At 32.1% G+C, this 20,845-nt stretch overlaps 2 protein-coding genes across 4 annotated transcripts; both read left to right on the forward strand.

Annotated features, from left to right (window-relative positions):
* Positions 1-1,440: 1,440 nt before the first annotated feature.
* LOC105784840 (hypothetical protein) lies at positions 1,441-3,568 on the forward strand. Its single transcript, XM_052624821.1, has 4 exons — positions 1,441-1,814; positions 1,903-2,486; positions 2,669-3,181; positions 3,251-3,568. The coding sequence occupies exons 1-4, from the start codon at positions 1,571-1,573 to the stop codon at positions 3,374-3,376; spliced, it is 1,467 nt and encodes a 488-aa protein (XP_052480781.1). The 5' UTR covers positions 1,441-1,570; the 3' UTR covers positions 3,377-3,568.
* An 11,556-nt stretch (positions 3,569-15,124) lies between these two features.
* On the forward strand, positions 15,125-20,476 carry LOC105764015 (uncharacterized). 3 transcript variants are annotated; one of them, XM_052624959.1, is made up of 9 exons: positions 15,125-15,439; positions 15,674-15,766; positions 16,744-16,805; positions 16,934-18,296; positions 18,410-19,096; positions 19,191-19,274; positions 19,467-19,542; positions 19,681-19,997; positions 20,104-20,476. In XM_052624959.1, the coding sequence occupies exons 4-9, from the start codon at positions 16,974-16,976 to the stop codon at positions 20,293-20,295; spliced, it is 2,679 nt and encodes an 892-aa protein (XP_052480919.1). In that variant the 5' UTR covers positions 15,125-15,439; positions 15,674-15,766; positions 16,744-16,805; positions 16,934-16,973; the 3' UTR covers positions 20,296-20,476. The 3 variants fall into 3 exon arrangements, with proteins under 3 accessions (XP_052480919.1, XP_012437908.1, XP_012437910.1); XM_012582454.2 differs by having other exon boundaries at positions 15,127-15,439; positions 16,934-18,320; XM_012582456.2 differs by lacking the exon at positions 16,744-16,805 and having other exon boundaries at positions 15,127-15,439; positions 16,934-18,320.
* The last annotated feature ends 369 nt before the right edge of the window (positions 20,477-20,845 follow it).

Below are 20,845 nucleotides of genomic sequence, written 5' to 3' on the forward strand. Positions count from 1 at the left end.
TAAAATCAACACTAGGATAAAATTATCAATACCAAATAAAAGGTAACAATATTGGATCGATACTTAATGAATGTCTCAAAATGGCAAAAAGTTAATTTCATATTGATAATAAAAAATATAACTATAAAATTTGTCCAAATTGATACCATTTAAAATTTTATCGATACCTAACAAAAGTTATCGATATCGTATCGATACTTGGTAACTCATTTACAAGTTAGTAGCCTATTTTGGTATTGATTTCCATAAATTTATCGATACCTAACAAAAAGTATCAATAGTGGATCGATACTTTTTGAGCTAGAGCAATTTTAACTTGTTTGAAATTGTTTTGAAGTATTGTTTTAATTTACTTGGCCTTGAAAACATTTTCTAAATATAAATTTGACATTTTATATTTTAGAAATAATTTGAAGTACAAATTTGCCACGTGTTGTTTAAAATGATTTTTATTCAAAACATAGTGTTTGTTATATCAAAATGGTTTTGTCAAATAAAGCTTGGGTCAACAGTATCACAATTAAATATTAGAGTTTATAAAATTTCATAATTTAAAAAAAGAATATGACAATGTTTAAAATTTTATACAAAATTTTTAAATTTTATACAAAATTTTGAAAACAAACAAATACTACTTAAAAACCTTTTAAAATAGAATTAAATAATTTTTAAAATATTTATATGTATTTTTTATAAATCCTATTAAAATTTAAAACAAAATTGAATACTATTTAAAAATATTATTAAAAATAAAAACTATATGAAATTTAAAATTGTCTAAAAATATTTTTAAAAATTAAATACTTTATAAAATATTTAAAACTGTTTAAAAATCCTAAACCCTAAAAAATCAGTAAAATATATATTTTTAAAAATTAATAAAATATATTTTAAAATGTATAATAATTTATAATTTACATGTTTAAAAGAATTTTACATCAATTTGTTTTTATTGCAACTAAAAAGCCTTCGAATATTTAAATTAATAAGATTCAAATATTTAAAACACATTTAGAATGTTCAATCAAGTATTAAATATATTTAAACATTTATCACAAAATAAATATGAATAGAACCGCACAGATCTTCGATATTGACTGCACAGATCAACTTGAATTTAAAATATGTTCTTCTATTTGTTAATGGATACTGATCCATTGTACCAATATAATTCAGTGACTTACTTAAAAACTTCAAAATAATTCAATAACCATTTCGTAATTTTTTTTATAAATTAAAATATTTTTTCACCATTTTTTTTCTTTTTCAATAAATTCTAAATATTTTAAACTTGTTTACTCTGTTTGCCAATGTTATTAACACATGGCATCTCATTGTTTCTTTTAAAGAAAAAATCAAGACAGATTTTACTTGCAAGTCATTTAAGCTGCTTAAAGTAACAGTTAGAAGAGGAAAAAGAAGCCTGAAGCAGCAGTGAAAACAACAGCAACCAAACATTTTAAAAGATACCGTCAAAATCCTACGCCTGATAGTTAGTAAAGATATTACCTTTCTTTTTGCCTATTTATAGGGTAAAAAAAGGAGTAGGGAGGTAGTACTGGGAAAGACAATGAGGAAGTATTTGTTAGTGATATTTGTAGGTGTAAATTTGCTTGTAGGTGGAGTTAATGGTAGATTTTATAAGGATGCAGAGAGGGAAATAGATACAAATGGAATGTCGGCAGTGGGTGATCCAGGAATGAGAAGAAATGGTTTGAGGGTAGCTTTTGAAGCTTGGAACTTCTGCAATGAAGTTGCCCATGAAGCTCCTGGCATGGGGAGTCCGAGAGCTGCTGATTGTTTTGACGTTTCAAGTAAGTGTAGAAAAAAGTTATTTTGTCCATGAATTTTGTTTTAATGTTTATTTGGTGTTCTAATTTTTCTGAGTTATGAATGGGTCAGATTCAACCCTGTTACACAAGGTATCTGAGGCAGATAACAAGCTTGGAATAGGCAGAACATTTAAAGGATTATCTACAGAAGCAATGCATCGGCCAGATCTTTATGCAGTTGAGAAGGAGTTGTATTTGGGTTCTTTATGCGAAGTTTCAGACAGTTCAAAGCCATGGCAATTTTGGATGGTTATGTTGAAAAATGGAAACTTTGATACAAAGGCCGGTTTGTGTCCTGAAAATGGGAAACCCAAACCTCCTTTTACTACTACAAAGAACTTCCCTTGCTTTGGAGAAGGGTGCATGAATCAACCCACTTTGAACCATCGGCCTACACAACTGTTAGGTGATGGTACAATGAGGGGATGGTTCAATGGAACTTATGATTTGGATGTTGATATTGGGAAAGGTCTTACAAATTTATCCTTTTATGAAGTGATTTGGGAGAAAAAGCTTGGTTCTGGAAGTTGGGTATTTAAGCATAGGCTCAAGACTTCAATGAAATATCCATGGTTGATGCTTTACCTTAGAGCTGATGCAACCAAAGGATTCTCTGGTGGATACCATTATGAAACAAGAGGAATGCTCCACACTGTAAGTTTGAAAACAATCCTTGGTTCTATTTTAGAATTTAAAATCAGACATTTTACTTACTTTTACAACTAATTCATACCAAATCAATGCTCTTGCTTACTTTTGATTCATATGCATTCTTGTTTGACACACATAGTCACTCAATTTTGAAAAAAAAAATTGACCAATTGGTTCACTTTCAGCTCCCAAGATCTAATTTTAAAGTCAAGTTCTCATTAGAAATAAAAAAAGGAGGTGGACCCAAGAGCCAATTCTACCTCATCGACATGGGTAGTTGTTGGAAGAACAATGGTGAGCCTTGTGATGGTGATGTGCTGACGGATGTTACAAGATATAGTGAGATGATCATCAACCCTGATGTACCAGCTTGGTGTAGTCCCACAGCATTGGTGAATTGCCCACCATACCATATTACTCCTAACAACACAAAGATTTTAAGGAATGACACAGCCAATTTCCCATATGGAGCTTACCACTACTATTGTGCTCCTGGCAATGCTCAGCACTTGGAGCAACCTGTTAGTCTTTGCGATCCATACAGCAATCCTCAAGCACAAGAGATTGTTCAATTGTTGCCTCACCCTATATGGGGTGAATATGGCTACCCAACTGAAAAGGGTCAAGGTTGGATTGGGGATCCAAGAACATGGGTGCTTGACACTGGTGGCCTAGCTAGTAGACTTTACTTCTATCAGGTACTTGTTTGATTGCTAAATGATTTCATTGATGGTTTAGGGTTTAAGATTTATTGTTTTCTATTTCAGGATCCGAATACCCCTCCAGCTGAAAGAAGATGGACATCTATTGATATGGGCACTGAAATTTTTGTTAGTGACAAAGATGAAGAGGCAGAATGGATCCTTAGTGACTTAGATGTTATTCTCTTATGATTATTTATTTATTTATTCAGATTCATTTTTAGTTTTTTTCTTTATTTTTTAATCTCTCGATAAGAGCAAGAGAATATATTAGTGCATAGGATAGAAAGGTTTCCATTATTGAAAGCTCGATATGAAGAGTTGATTGAATTGATATTATTGTTTTTATAGTAATTTAAAGCTGTTGGATTCGATTTTATTTAAGTGCTTTTGAGGTTGTAAAGAGCAGCAATCTTGCCTACCTTTTTGTTTAGATATTGACTAATTAACCTGAAAGACAGGCTCCCCGCTACCCCATTATTTGTTGTCAAATATTTCACCTCCCAATTAACTTCGTAAAAATGTTATTTTCGAAACGTCGATTTAACCCCTGAATAACGGAATATATTGTTCTCGAAAAAGGTTTTGCCCTCTTTCACAAAAAGCTGTGTGCGACTCATGGAGAGGAAAGTCTCGACCGTACGTGGATGTACGGTCACCCACCAAGCGAAGACGTGAGTGTCTCGCCCTTGGTGAGATTCAAACCCTTGACCTATGGAATATAGGTCACTTTTGGCTAGTACAATACCTTGGAGCAAAATCGTTTTTGAGGAAGGGGGGCAGAATCCTCTCTTGGAGGACAATACTTTCTATTGTTGAGAAATGAAGTCGACGTTTTTAAAGACAACATTTCAAAGACTTCTCCCTAAAAAGTTAAACCCCCTCAACATTAACTAAATTTGAAGTCAAAATAGGTCAAACATTTAAACAGAATAAATATCTCTTAATATTATATTTATCATCCAGAAACTTTCCTACCATCTAATCCAACCAAAGCTAATAATTTCTCGTCTCTTTTTCAATGCTTTTTTGGTGATTTCAAAGTCCAAATTATTGGGGGGGTTTGACAGAAGTTAAAAGTGTACAGATATGGGACCATGGTGGAAGGTTTTGACATAATCATATACTAGTTTTGGGGGTTAATAATAAGTAGAGTGGTCCAAAGTCGATTACATGTGGTTGAAGCATCTAAAGTTATATTGCCAAATTATATAATGTCTAAACACACACGAAACAGATGTACAACGTTCGCGGGATGTAGCAATATAACTTGATTGATCAGAGAATTTCGAATGAACTCATGATGATGATGATGATGCACTACAGCTGGAGCATGTGCATCTCGTCAGCCTACCTAATCAGTTTTTTTTAGGTAAACCGTATCGAAATTATTAATAAATTTACGTTTTCATCATATAATATAATTATTAAACTATTTGAATGTTTTCATTTAAGTCATTAAATTATTAAAATTATTATTGTATTATATTCTCTATTTACATTATCTGTAGCAATTAAGAACTATTTTTCTCTTTCTCTTTTATAGTTTAATTTTTTTTTTACATTACAAATTTACGAAACAAAATCTAAACAATTTTTATCTTCACACTTTCTTCAACTTTTCTTTGAGCCAAAGCTTCATACACAATTACTTTTCTTTTCACTTTTCTTTAACATTGTCTTTGAGGCAAAGCTTCATTAGCACTCACCTTTTCCCTTTTTACTTTTCTTCTAAATATAGATATAAAGAAAATGAATTTTTTTATATTATAGCATAATTGATTTATATCTAATTCATCTCTCTACTTCCTGAAAATCGAACAAGTAAATCTATAATGTTTTTTTATAAACTAAAAATCCTTCATGTTTATGAAGACGAATTTTCTAATCTTTCTACTTTATGCAAATTAAAAGTTAGTCCAATTGAATAACACTGTTAACATTCTTTTATTAAATTATTGATCTAAAAACTAGTAGTTCAACAATTTATATATAAATAATTAATAAAAAATAAATCAATAATTTATATGCAATAAATTAACAAAAAGATTGTATATCTAATTTATGTGTTTATTAATAAATGGAATTTTTAAAAATTATCATAATTAAATTCTAATAATTTTTTTTGTGAATTACACATTTACATTCATCATTGGGCTTGAAAGCACTTAGAAAAATAGTATATAAGTAGACAACTAGAGCAAGTAAAACGTGGGTGTCTTGGCTTGGCTCCTCTTGGATTAAATGGTTATATTTGTTTTTGGATCCTCTTAAAAGGTAGTAATTTATCAACGAGTGTTGGGTGCAGAGGCGGATACCCCCTAAAATGGAAAATTTTTGTTTAGGCCTTTGAATTTTTTTTAAAATTTTAAATTAGTAAAAGTAAAATTATACTTTGGCCCCCCTAAAATTATAAAAATTCGATTTAATTCTTTAAAAATTATAAAGATATAAATTATAAAAAATTAAAATTTCATTCGGTCCCTCTAAAAATTTGTTCTGACTTCGCCCCTAGTTTGGTGTAATGGTAATATATATTGTATTTCTAATGAAAGAATGTAAGTTCGAACTTTAAAAAAATATTCTTAATAAAGATAATCACGAACCCCAAACATATAGAATAAAATGGACATAAAGGATTGTAAAATATTAATAAGTCATATTAACCGACCCCCAACAATTTATATTTTTATCACGATACCAATAAAAAGTTCCTAGCACCTTACCCTGTCACACTAATTAACCATTTTCATTTCACATTCCCTTCTTCCTATGAAATATAGATACAACCAAAACTCTGTGGTTTCCATCTCATCTTCCCAACCAAAAGAACAAAAATGAAAAATTCTTATACTGTAACACACGTGATTTACATTTGTCATGAAGCTCAAAACCACCAAGCAAAAACGTTGAGCAAAGAAGGGAAAAAAACACCAACTGCTTTCTGTCATCTCTACATATTGCCGTTCATTTAGGAATCAAAACACATGTCGAAACCTAATCTTTTTACATCTTCTGTCTTTTTAGGCTCCACTTAAAACTCAGACAAGTTTAAGATCAAATGAACTAAATAATTTAAGAAATTATATTCAATGTTGTTGATATTAAGGTAGTGAAGATGGGAAGTTCATCTTGTTTAGCACAGGGCGAAGAGTTATCGGAGTAGAGAAAGAGATGATGATGCTGGAGGTAAGTTGGGGAGAGTGGAGGTTGCATGTTGCTTGGTCTTTTCCTTACACCACAGGCCTTATATACATGTTGTTCTCTATCCCGAAGTGTCATATGTTGAGTTGTTATTGGCAAGTTAGTGGTAAGTGGCCTGGTGTCGTATGTTTAGGTAAAGTGGCGTTATAATATCTGCTCTAGGTTATTTCAAATGGGATGTGATAGTTAATGAGTGGGTGCTTTTATCAGGCAAGTTATGAGCTAAGAGACTCTTATGAGAGGTTTTTCTTGAAAGTCTACTTGTGAACCTAACTGTTTGAATGGTCATAATGAAATGTAATAAATGTCCGCAATATTTGATAGGATAAGAAACAACATATATTCATAGAAGATAGATTCAATAAAAATATTTGAAGATAATATAAGAAACATTTGTTAAATTTTCATTTGCCTTAACCAATTTCCGTAACGGGACTCATACTATGTTACATCATTAATTCTATAGCATGGCCTTTTGCCAAGAAAGAGCTTTGCCAAATTTAGGCTTTTAACTCGTAGGCCCAACTCTGTTAACATTCTATAACAAACTTTAATTTTCAATTAAGCCCGGAAAAGGGAATTTTCCTAACGGTGTCTAATTATGGTTTTTATTATCTAGGTTAAATTTTGAGATTTAATGTTTTTTAAGAATAAATTTCAAAATTATATCAACTTTAGTTAATGCCTAATCATATACATAAAATATTGATTTGAACCGATTCTCACAAATTATTAATATAATTATTGATATAGCATCTTTTTATGTAAAACAACAACAATAATTTTGCATAGTTTTATTCTCTTTATTTTTGTATTCTTTATGTCTTGTTTACCATTTATATCAGGAGTTTGTGGCTTTCTCTTTTAAGGTTCGAACTTGTGTTCTTTTCTTGAAATTGCAATGTGTCTTACCATTGTGTAACTTACCTTACCGTAGTACTCAACACTTGTTGGTGGCATAATTTTACAACATCCTGACAAGACCTCTAACCTATTTCCACTGAAAAAGTAAAATAAATAAACAAATCTTTGATGTTGTATATGTTTCACAATGAAGAGATTGATTATATATTGGAGACATTAACTCATGAAGTATAGCATTTGAAACAATCCATATTACATTGTTGATACCAAGATCAGATAAGTTTATGATGACGGTGGTATAGTGTGGTTCACTTTGCTTATGGTAAGGTGAAGGGTCGCTATGTGTTATGGTCAGAGGACAATGGTTGCGGGTAAGTAGTAGTAGTAGTAGAGAGAGACGGGGAGGGGGGAGAGATCCCCTTTCACGGGCACAAAGGGTTTATTCATTATCCCAAAGTGCCATGTGTTGTCCCTTTATTGGTGGTCTTAAAGCAAGCTAGTTAAGTGGTCTTTCATTGTAGATCTAGATAGAGCAGCAATTGGACACATTGTTAATCACTTCAGATGGGATGTGGTAGCTAGCGTCAAAGGTGGCGATTAATGTGCAAGACCCATGTGATTTGCAACCAAGGAGTTGTTGCGAGGAGCTGTTCTTGAAGATTTTTTTGAATTATTTTGAAGAACAGATGCCTAAATGGCATGTCCAAGGGTAAAGGTATAACATTCATTAATATGGATAACAGTTCTAGCAGCCAATAGTAATCAATCTACTTTCATAAACCTATCACCACCTCTTCCCTCTGTGTATCAATCAGAGGCAAATCTGAAAAAAAACAGGCAAGGGTCTTGGTTACCTAAAAAGGAAAAAAATTTCAATTTTGTCCTCTTATATATAAAGAAACTATAAATTAATATAGTGAAATTACACTTTGACTCCCCAAAATAAAAAATTTTCAATTCAATCCTCTTATAAATAAAGAATATATATATTAATATATTGTAAAATTACACTTTAACCCTCTAAAAATGAAAAAAAAAGTGTTTAATCCTTTCAAAAATGATAAAATTATAAATTAAAACCTAAAAAACTTATATTTTTTCTATAAAAAATTACAATTAAATTCCAAACCCTACTAAAACAATTTTTGGATTCGCCGCTAGTATCAGTTTACGTAGCCAATATTCGAACCACCAAACTGTAAAACCCCAAAACACTACAAACATCAGAAAACTCACATTATTTCAATATAATAAGGTTCATATATGCAGAATGTGATTGCCTTCATGTTCTTCATTCTTTGTGTTAAATCGCATACAAATAGCAGATTCAATGAACTATAAATCCTCCAAAAGTATTACATAATGTGTGTGCACATCTTGTGTAGTTTTTTCACCTCCGACCATGGCGGCAACCACTTGCCAATGATCTAGGTGTCGCGCATCGACCAGTACTGCTAGAGCCAGCTCGAATAGCTTGTTCTCCTTCCAGCTACACGCACAATGTTTTGGGAAAGTTATCCATATGATTCTTTTGAGGGAAACAAAGGAAGAGTTAAATAATTGCTTTTTCATATTCTAGGATTCATCGATGAAGAAAGCTAGCAGCAAATCTTCCCCTTTTTTGTTTGTGGTTTTTGAGGGAGGCTTTTGGTTAGAGACAACAAAGGCTTTCATTAATCTATATCTAACCAGTGGCTAAAATTTAAATTTGAAGGGTTAATTTCATTCAATAAACTCGAATTATAGTCTGGATTTTAAATTAATTTTCGTACTTCAAAACGTTGTGATTGAGTTGCCAGTCATATTGGGTTTGTATTAATCAAATCATTTTATCAATTTAGGTGTTTAAAACTAATTTTGATATAGGTGAAGTTTATTTAAAACATCTAAATCAAATTGTAACCGCGTATGTATTTACAATATAAATAATCATATCCAAGATGTCTATATGGTAGGTATATACTGTTTACAATTTGATATATATGTTTTAAATATGATTTACGTTAGATCGAATTTATATTTAATACCTTCATTGACAGCTAATCTAACAAAATAACTTAATTAATATAATATTAATATTTCAAAACTCAATTAAAAGTTTTAAAATTTAAGTACCGATTTAGAATCTAATCTATACATCATCTTACCTTAAACCCAATCAACCTTCTTTTTCATGTTTTTCTTTTCCAAATTTCGACTTTTGTGGGTAGGATCACATTAACCAATGCATTTTAATACAATGCTGGAAGAAATAATCTCTTATTTAATGATTTAGTACAATTAATCTCTAAATTTATCTTTGGATTAATGGGATAGAAAGACTTAAATATATTTTAAGGGTTAAATATAATTTTATTTTAATTAATTTATAATTAAAAAAAACTTAAATCAACTATTTTATGAGTGTCGCCCTAATTACGCCCCTGTTTCATGGTAATTTTCACTTCAAACTTATCATAATTTTCATGGAAGAGATTACGATGAATTCACTAGATTCTTTATTTCAAAAATACTAACCTTGGTTTCTTTCAATGTTGGAACTAATTTTTCACCATTAATCCGAAAGATGTTCATCCCAAAACCAACTTTTTTTTTTCTTGACTTTAATTTTCGATTTATGAAATTATTTAGGGTTAGCGAAACCAGTTAGTCTAAATGAGAAAAGTTATACAGTACCTACTGCGATAATAATACATGTTGAGTAATCTTTTTTGTCTCATTAAAGGAAATATTTGGGTATTTATATATATTATCATTGTTTATATTTTGATTCTACTGTTTATGGACTTTACCTCACTATTCATAGAACTGATATTCTGAGCAGGCCTCAGGCATGCTGAACATATGTATTGTTCTAGGTCGCCTGATGAACCTCGCAGCCCACCACATGCGAACTCATTGGGTATGTGCGAACTGAACTGTGAACTCCCCTCGACTCGTGCGAGTTGATACCGCGAACTCTTCTAATTGTCCTCTCATTGTACTTCTCGCACAAATCCATCTAGCGGGGCCGATCCGGGCCACGAGTAGACGACTTGGATCTTATCTAAATTTCGAGTTGATGGTCATTAGTGTATAACAAAACATATTATCTTTTAATAGAAAAAGTCGGATTTAAAGTTTAATGACGATATTGTTACGAGAAATAACTATAAAATTTTAAAGAATTAATCTCTATAAAAAATATTTTTATTCCAAAAAAAACAATATTGTACCTCGCGGTCAATTGGCACATAAACAAAATCTCTTCCAAGCTTTTTATTTGTTCTTATAAAAGTACAAAGAAATCATTATATGTGAATATAACGAAATTGACTGGTTAGAGATAGGATATTAAAATCATTATTTATAAATGAGTAATTATTTGATATACAAGCGATGGAAAAATTTTAACTTCACAAGTAGAATTGAGATTTTATCATATATTCTTTTAATCCGATTAAAGATAACAAGTTAGAATTAATTTTAAACCGGTTTAAATAAAACAAATAAAAAATATCTCAAATTTACAATTAAATCAATTGATCCGATTTGATTTATATCATTTTTTGAGCTAGAACTATAGGATTATCCCCCTCTTATCTCTACTTTAAATCGAGTTAGTGTTTCTCAACAACATAAATAAGTAGGTGTCTAGGTGAGTTACTTAGACCAAATGGCCACAGATGATATAAAGGCGACTAATTTACAAAATTTTCAAAGAATTGAACTCGAAATTGGTGTTGTTGAGAGATAGAAGAAGAAGAACGTAAAAAGTGAAAGTTTACATGATAATAAAATGCTTAGAGAAGCTATAGAAGGAAAAGAAAGTATAAAGCATAAAAGCGGAGAGTTAGATAAAATCCCCTAAAGTCAAATATGGGTATTTATAGGTGAGAGTGGACATATTTTAGCTTTAGATTTTGACATGTAGTATGTATCTATCTTGTCATGAATGACCATTTAAAAAAATATGATAGCTCTTTCGATAGGCAATAACGTGATTAACATGATCTTAATAGAACTTTACATATGATTCATGTAAATAACAATTCAATTTTTGTTTTTTATGAGATACAAAATTGTGGTTGAAATTAATAAGAATTACGAGACCTACTCTAATGAAGTATTGATAACAAGTGTCAACTCAACATTTAATAATATTAAGTCTTGTTATTCCATCGGGTCAGTCGACAAACACCCTTATTTTATCTTCGAAACTTCACATCCTCTGAAATTAATCAATAGCTAAGCTATCGAACCATTGGTCCAAAACCAGGGCCACGGTTCGGAACATACCATTGATAAACAACTTGTCAAATTCACGATCACAAGCTTCTCAAACCAAGATTTGGACGAGATAAATTCCTCATTAATACCAGTCCCATTGGTAGTTGTAGGCTTGTAGCGAGCCATGGGATGCAATTATGCAAATATGCTCTGAGAGCAATGTTGCAGCTTTACAAAGAATATATAAGTTGCAAACTTGTAATAATTGAAGTCTGTCCGATACTTTGAATAGGTTTCTTTTGTGCTACAAATTTGGTAGGGACAAAGCAAATGTCAATTGTAACCAAGTCTGCAGAGGATGTCATGGCCTTTGTTTCTCTCTGTTGACATACGCATCACCAATGAGATTTTAGGATTATTTTGTAGGCCCAAGTTGCAGGAGAACAATGGAGTACGACATAAGATCTTGACTATTTCATGATGTTTAATGAAAAAATATTAATAATCTGCAACTGGGAAGACATGACGACCGCTAAGTAAAGGTCGTTTGAGCAGATTTTAAGGTTGCAATTGCTTCAATTTCCTGTTGGAAAACAAGGGTGTTAACAAAAAGACGATCCAAATTCTATCATTGCATCGCATGATCTCAAAGTTAAAATCCATGGATGGATGATAAGAAGGATAACAATAAAAGTACCATGGAGTCCTTTGTATTAGGAGTCAATTATATTTTGCTCTTGTATTAAAAAAAGTAAATTAATCCCTATATATTAGATCAAAGAGCAAATTGACCATTTTGTTAAAAATTTCATCAATTTTTATTGTTAAAGTTTGGTCCTTGGACGTTACATGTGGCACGTCATGTGTCACCATCTGGCTATTCCGTTAGTCACGCCAATTTTTAACGAAACAAATAGATGAAATTTTTAACAGAAATGATCAATTTGCTCTTTGATGTAATGTGCAGAGACTAATTTATCCATGTTTTTTTAGTAGAGAGGACAAAATACAATCTAACTCTTACTGCAAGGGCCCCCATGGTACTTTTACCGAGGGATAACATGATATTGTTTAGCATATCTCGTTCACTTTGATATTTCAATGCTTTCTGAGGTAAGCATGGGACGACTCAAGCATTGTACCACTTGAGCTACGGTTCAAGTTGCCTCGACTCTATTGAGAGCCCTACGAGTTCACAAGCCGAGGGTTACATCAATTAGTCAAATATTGCCACAATTAGTAGAGTTGAGTCAAACCATGCCACAATTAGTTCAACCCATCTAATCTAATCTGCTCATGTAATTCGTACCCACATGTTTATAGTTTGATAGCATGCTTTAAATTTGATTTGAGCTCCCATTTTATGCTCAAAGTAATGGTTAAGTTTATAAAATGATATAATTAATATAATATTAATATTTTAAATATTTAATTAAAATATTCTAAAATTTGAAATCATAATTTTAAAATACTAAATTAATTCCAAAGAAAAATATTAAACAACTATATGAATTGAGATTTGATCTATATCAATTAAAAAAGAATTGAATAAAATATATGTTTGATTTAGGAATCTATACCAATGAAAGATGTCCCTAATATAATATAATGGTTGACTTTTGAATTGAGTAGGGTTGACTTGGAAGTAGCTAAATTGTGGTCTAAATATTGGGTATTGAAAATGGGCCTATCGCCTAATTTCGGGTTCGGTCTAACAATTGTAAAGTTGATATTATGTTTGTTGTTTCAATTTTGTTGGGTTTTTATTTTCTTCTATTGTTTATTCAATCAATATATAAAAGTGTGTAGCACATTCAAATTTGTATATTATTAGTTGTTTATAATTTTCTTTTGAAAGATTTAGGTGTTGTTAGGTGTAGATTTTAAGTTATGTTTATAAATTTTTACACGTGGCAATATGTCATTATTGGTTAGTTTAATTTTTCTAATAGAAATTTGGGTTGGGGTAATGGAGATTACAGGATTAAATTACAGGACCAAACTGATAATAAAAACAAAGTACAAGGGCCAAAATAATATAAATACAAAACTGAAAGTTTTTACATAAAGTAAATAGTTAAGAATTTTAATTTAAATCAAATTTGATATGCATTACATATATTAACGAAATATGAAACATGGTAATTGGTTCATTAAAATATTAATCGTATAAAAAAATGAATTGGTGTAAGTGGAACTCTCCTAACAAATATATTCACCTTAGATTTTCTTTACTCGTTAAAATATAAATTGTATTTAAATTTTAAATATCAACAATAATTATTTATACTATAAACTCCATCATATACGATTTATGTGGAAACCACTTGTTTAGAACATAGATTTAAACAATTGATGAATGTAATAAAGTGTGTATAATAAAATTAAAATGTATAAATAAATAAAAATAAAGCTTTTATTGAGTGGTAAATTTAAGGTTTTCCTAATGTAATTGGCATAAGTTTAAATCCATGATTTTTTTTACTTTTATTTTTTAAGTTAAAAAGATTGAAGTATCATCAAATAATATAATTTATTTTAAATACAAAAGGATATTTTGTATTTTTTCTAACCGAGTTGGTGTTTGATTGACTTGTGACACCAACTCAAGTAGAGGTTTTATTAATAGTATAGATAAGTTAATGATGCATAATAAATTGTTCCATGCCAAGGGGGTATATGTTTTTATTAAGGGTAAACTACACAAATAGTCACTCAACTATTAGTGAATTTCTTTTTTGATCATCCAATTATGAAAGGCTATAAAATAATCACTCAACTATTCAATTTTGTCCTTTTCATCAAAGCTTGCTAATGTAAGAATGTAAACACTCAAAAATGCAATATAGTTGGGTAACCAAAAAAGATGAAATTGAACGGTTGATTGACCATTTTATAATTTTTCATAGTTGGGTGATCAAAAAAGAAATTTACTAATATTTGACTAGAGGTGTTCGTGGGTCGAGTCAGACCGGACCTAAGCATGATATTAACATATTTTATGTTTGCCCAAGCCTTACCCGACCCAGAATATGAGATTAAAATTTTGTCCAAACCCGCCCATATTTGCAAAAAACTAACCCAAACTCATTTTAAGCATGCCCATATTATTTTTAATTTTTAAATATTTATATTATATTATTTTAATATTTTAATATTTTATAATATTTTATTTATTGAACTTTTTTATAATATTATTTTAATATTTACATTAGGGTAGTGTTATATATTTTGTATAGGCTTTTTTTAATATGTTTTAAATTACATAATGTATAAAAATAACATAATATAAAATATTCTAAACTTAAAAACGGGTCGGGCCAGACCAAACTCAAGCCTTGAATGTTTAGGCTCGAGCCCAACCCATATTTTAAATGGGTTTTTTATGCAAACTCATTTTTCGAATCTAATATTTTTATTTAAACCCTCCCAAAATTCTGGTGGGCTTTTTGGCCTAGGCAGGTAGCCCGACCCATGAACAGATCTATGTTTAAGTAATCATTTTGTAACTTTTTGACAAAAAATAAATTTACTAATAATTAGATAACTACTAGTATGATTTACCCTTATTAATTTTACTTATATAATGGTTTTTTTTTTTAGAATTACTTATATAAAGTTTAAAAATCAAACCAATGAGCGAATTATGTTCGTAAATCCTTTCAAGCTTCATCATCTTCTTAATAGACAAGACATGATAGCGATATAAGGGTTGGAATTTCGATCTCATCAATGATCAGCGAATCTTGATGATCGTCGATTAGCTATTCAACACCTGTAAAATATCCGAGCGTTTCACACCCAATTACTTTCCCAAATATTACCAGCAAAAAAATTAAAAATATATTTTAAAGAAAAACCTTAAAAAACACCATAAGCTAAAAACATGAGGCGACTCAGCCCCTCTAATTCACAGAAATGCAGGGTGATGAAGCCAGACTCTTGCTAAGTTTCCCCTCTAATCGTTGCCCTACTCAGGTTTTTTTAATTATTTTTTTAATTTTTTATTTTCATTTCTTTTTCCCCTCTTTTGTTTTGTTCTTAAATCTTGATTTTAGGGTTTTTAACCTCATTTTTATTGTTGTTGTTGTTGACTTGGATTGAAATTTATGAATTTGAGTTGCTTTTCTTTTGTAGTTTGTAGCTCTAATTGCTTGCTTTCAATCAGTTACACTAACAAATTCCCTCGATTTTTTGTTTTGATTCGATTAGATTGAAGTTGCTTATAGAAAGAAAGTATGGGAGTTGCATCTTGACTTGTTTCCAGTTCAGCAAAAGCCTTTGGCGGAGTCTAAGTTCAAGTTGGTGAGCAGTGATATGCCTTTAAACATTTTATCTTCTTTTTATTTTTATTTTTCTTAAAATGCTTTGATTGTATTCCACAAATTCGCTGGTGATGACTTTGAATATTTTTATTTCGTTTGGAAAATCTGGTTATTGTAATATTGGTTTTAGCTTATTTATCGACATGCTTTCTAGGTAAATGAAAAGGAACAGTTGGAGCATGTTGGAGATAGGTTAAGAATTTAGAAGTAGACTTGGAGAAAGCAAGGTTTGGACGATGTTAGGGTGATTTGAGGGCTTTTCTAACAGTTTAGTGAACATTAGTAATTCTACTGTATCTAGTCTACTACCTCAAAAAGCTTTCTTGTGACCTTTTGTTGCCATTTAAGTTCATAGAGGGAACTAGATAGCTCAGATATTTGCACATTGTTTCGGTTAAATCCATGGTCCAAGGAAGGATTTGTAACGATATGTTCTGGTGAGTGATTAGATATGTTAGTGTGAGTATTTTAATCTATATAAGATAATAGTATGAATGTCTTAATAATTTATTTTGCATTTTGATAAAGAATTTCAATTGCATTTATGCTTGTAAGAAATCTGACCCATAGATTTTCATTTTATTCAAATTGCACAAGTTTACACTTGCCTAGAGTCTGGTAATTAACTAATCATTCTACATATATGCTTCTGAGAAAATTTTTAAGAGTTTTCTAAGAAATCCTGGTTTGTAAACTCTCTAGTAGGCTATACAGTCTCATATGGGAACAGAGCTCTTGTTTAACATTCTTCAAGGGTAGCATATGTTTATGAGGACTTAATAACTTATTGTCTGAACTTAGGAAGCAGTAGGTTATACTTTCTTTCCATTTTATATTGTCTTCTCTGGCTGTCAAAATGACTTTGATCATTATATTGGTGTTTATCAGGGAACGTAATAACTTGTTTAACCAACTCACCTGTTAAGTTTTGATAATTAGCTTAAGCTTGCTTTATAGGACTCATGCAATGTTTTGAGGAATAAAGTAAGCAAGCTCTACCTTTGAGGGATATGCAACAGGTGATTTGCAGTTCGAAAAGGATTTCCTGTGTTCTGAAATGGAAAATTCACTTTATGGTTGAAATTTAATTCTAGTGTATTGATTTATAAATTTCTGTTGACTTTTGTTTATTTCAAATCATGAACAGCCTTGTGATATGAAGTTTCTGCTCTTGTGCTACTGAACGAATGGTTGAAGAGATGGCCCCACTTCGTTCCATAGGATATGTTGATCCTGGGTGGGAGCATGGCACTGCTCAAGATGAAAGGAAGAAGAAGGTTAAATGCAACTACTGCGGGAAAGTAGTCAGTGGTGGGATATTTAGATTGAAGCAACATTTAGCCAGATTGTCTGGTGAAGTTACTCATTGTGAAAAGGTTCCCGAAGAAGTATGCTTGAATATGAGAAAAAATCTGGAAGGATGTCGTTCTGGTAGAAAACGGAGGCAATTAGATTATGAGCAAGCTGCTCTAAGTATCCAATCTAATGAGTACAGTGATGGAGAAGATGCTTCTGCAAGTTATAAACACAAAGGCAAGAAAGTGATGGGTGACAAGAACTTGGTTATCAAGTTTACCCCTCTTCGGTCATTAGGATATGTAGACCCAGGATGGGAGCATTGTGTTGCTCAAGATGAGAAGAAGAGAAGAGTAAAATGCAACTATTGTGAAAAAATAATAAGTGGGGGCATCAATCGGTTTAAGCAACATCTTGCTAGGATCCCTGGAGAAGTTGCCTACTGCGAGAAGGCACCTGAAGAGGTATATCTAAAAATCAAAGAAAACATGAAATGGCACCGAACTGGCAGAAGGCATCGGAAACCTGATACCAAGGAGATATCCACGTTCTACATGCACTCAGATAATGAGGATGAAGGTGGAGAGGAGGAGGGGTATTTGCAATGCATAAGCAAGGATATATTGGCTATAGATGATAAAGTTTCTGACAATGATATTAGAAATAATGTCAGAGGTAGATCTCCTGGTAGTAGTGGTAATGGTGCTGAACCACTACTCAAAAAATCAAGACTGGATTCAGTATTTTTGAAGTCTCTGAAAAGCCAGACATCAGCACACTACAAACAACCAAGGGCTAGAACAGGCTTTGAGAAGAAAACTCACAGAGAAGTGATATCTGCCATCTGCAAATTCTTTTACCATGCAGGAATCCCTTCTAATGCAGCTAACTCTCCATATTTCCATAAAATGCTGGAACTGGTTGGTCAGTACGGGCAAGGTTTGCAAGGTCCTTCAAGTCGACTGATATCTGGTCGTCTCCTTCAGGAGGAAATTGCTAATATTAAGGAGTACTTAGTGGAGCTTAAGACATCTTGGGCGATCACTGGTTGTTCTGTTATGGCTGACAGTTGGAACGATGCACAGGGGAGGATGCTGATAAACTTTTTGGTCTCTTGCCCTCGGGGTGTTTATTTTCTCTCTTCTGTTGATGCAACTGATATCATAGAAGATGCAGTTCATCTCTTCAAGTTGTTAGACAAAGCAGTGGACGAGGTTGGTGAGGAATATGTAGTCCAGGTTATATATCTATACTTTTGTTTCTCTGTGAAATTTACTTTTATATCTGTATGCGTGTGCACCCTTCTGAGCTGCTCCTGTTGGTGCAGGTGATTACTAGGAACACTTTGAGCTTCAGGAATGCTGGAAAGATGCTTGAAGAGAAAAGGAGAAATTTATTTTGGACACCTTGTGCCGTCTATTGTATTGATAGAATGCTTGAGGATTTTGTGAATATAAAATGGGTGGGAGAATGCGTAGATAAAGCAAAAAAAGTGACAAGGTTTATTTATAACAACACCTGGTTGTTGAATTTTATGAAGAAAGAATTTACCAAGGGACAGGAACTTCTTCAGCCTGCTGTTACAAAATTTGGCACTAACTTTTTCACTTTACAGAGTTTGTTGGACCAGAGGGTTGGTCTTAAGAGAATGTTCCAATCGAATAGATGGCTTTCATCCCGCTTTTCCAAATCAGATGAAGGAAAAGAGGTTGAAAAAATTGTCTTAAATGTCTCATTTTGGAAGAAAATGCAGTATGTGAAGAAATCCTTTGAACCAGTTGCTGAAGTTCTTCAAAGGATAGGTAGTGACAAAATCCGATCATTGCCGTTTATATATAATGACATCTGTAGAACAAAGCTTGCAATTAAAGCCATTCATGGTGACGATGTTCGTAAATATGGACCTTTCTGGAGTGTGATTGAAAGTAATTGGAGTCCATTGTTCCATCATCCTCTTTATGTTGCTGCATACTTTCTCAATCCATCCTATCGTTACCGCCCAGATTTTTTGATGGTACTAAACTATATATACAGCGACTTGACCCTTATCTTCCTGATTGCGTATTTCTCCCGTGCTTAATTTCAACTTTTTCTTTGTGTTACTGAAGAATCCTGAAGTAATTCGTGGTCTAAATGGGTGTATTGTTCGGTTGGAGGCAGACAATGGGAAAAAGATTGCTGCATCCATGCAGGTAATGGTTTCTTATTTCTGCTAGATTTTACATCTAATATGATAACTGATGACTTATTCCAATCTATTTGGTTGCTTCCTGTGTTTTCCAAGATCAAATTATCCACGGGGCTACACTGTTTGCTGTGAAAGCGGCCAACTGGCCCACTTTTCTGACTATGGATTTTTATCTCTCCTGCTTTTCATTTATCAGATACCTGATTTTGTGTCTGCAAAAGCTGATTTTGGAACTGATCTGGCCATAAGTACTAGAAGCGAACTTGATCCAGGTGATTCAATCAGGACTTTATGTACAAACCTGTTTGTTCAAGAACTTGTATTCGATAAATTCAATTTTTTTGCTTTTAATATTTCTGTTCAAAATTCATGTTGATTGAAATTTGTGCTAATTGCTGTTTCATCATTAGCCTCATGGTGGCAACAACATGGGATAAGTTGCTTAGAGCTGCAACGAATTGCCATACGCATACTGAGCCAGACATGTTCATCAATCGGGTGTGAGCATAACTGGAGTGCTTTTGATCAGGTTCACATCAAAAGACACAACTGTTTGTCTCGGAAGAGATTGAATGACCAGACCTATGTTCACTACAACTTGAGACTGAGAGAACGCCAACTAGGAAGGAAGCCGGATGAGTTGGTTTCCTTTGACAGTGCCATGCTAGAAAGTGTATTAGATGACTGGCTTGTGGAGACAGAGAAGTTAGCCATGCATGAAGATGAGGTACCTTTCATTTCCATTTAAATTGTTTTTATTTAACTTAAGAGTCTGGAGAAATAGAATAATTGCCCATTTTTAATGCTATCTTGCATAAATTTTCCTGATTTAGGAGATCATCTATACTGAGGTGGAACAATTTTGCGGAGATGATATGGATGAACATGAGAGTGAAGAAAAGAGACCTGCAGAAATGGTCACAATAGCTGGTTTTATTGAACCTTTGGATGTTATCCCTTCTGCTGGAGGTGTTACTACCGATGATGATGGTCTCGATTTTCTTGATGATGATTTGACGGATTAGTTTTATCTTCAATGTGGCTCATCAAAACTTGGAGTAAGCCATGAGATATCTATTTCCAGTAACTGGATATTAATAGAAAGAAAAGTAATTTGGCGTTGTCAAAAGACAGATTCTTATATTGTAATTTGTTGTGCCATATATCATTTTGGAAGTATTAATATTTCACCAACATTATTTCAAATTTACTTTTCTTTTGATGCCAATTCTTTAGTAGGTCCGCTCATCTGTCTGCATCAATCCCCACAATCGGTACCGTCTACCTTATACAGCCTCCTTAACACTGTTATGGTTGCCAATTTTAATTTTCTCTTTTAGTACATGATTGTCTGGCATTTTCCAATTTACTTTACTAAAACTCCTGTTATCTTAATAATGATAATTGCTCTTCTTGATCTTGCAGCATTCTCTTTAAACATTGCAGCTCTTTCTTTTCATTTACATTTTATAGGTTGGTCACCTGTTATCCTAAATTCGCTCTAGTAGGTGAGTGCATAGTGCCTGCATCAATCGGTCATAATTGGTATTATATGCCCTCTTCTTTGCATCCTCA

Source organism: Gossypium raimondii, chromosome 12, assembly GCF_025698545.1.
Source record: "Gossypium raimondii isolate GPD5lz chromosome 12, ASM2569854v1, whole genome shotgun sequence".
NCBI classification, from domain to species: Eukaryota; Viridiplantae; Streptophyta; class Magnoliopsida; order Malvales; family Malvaceae; genus Gossypium; species Gossypium raimondii.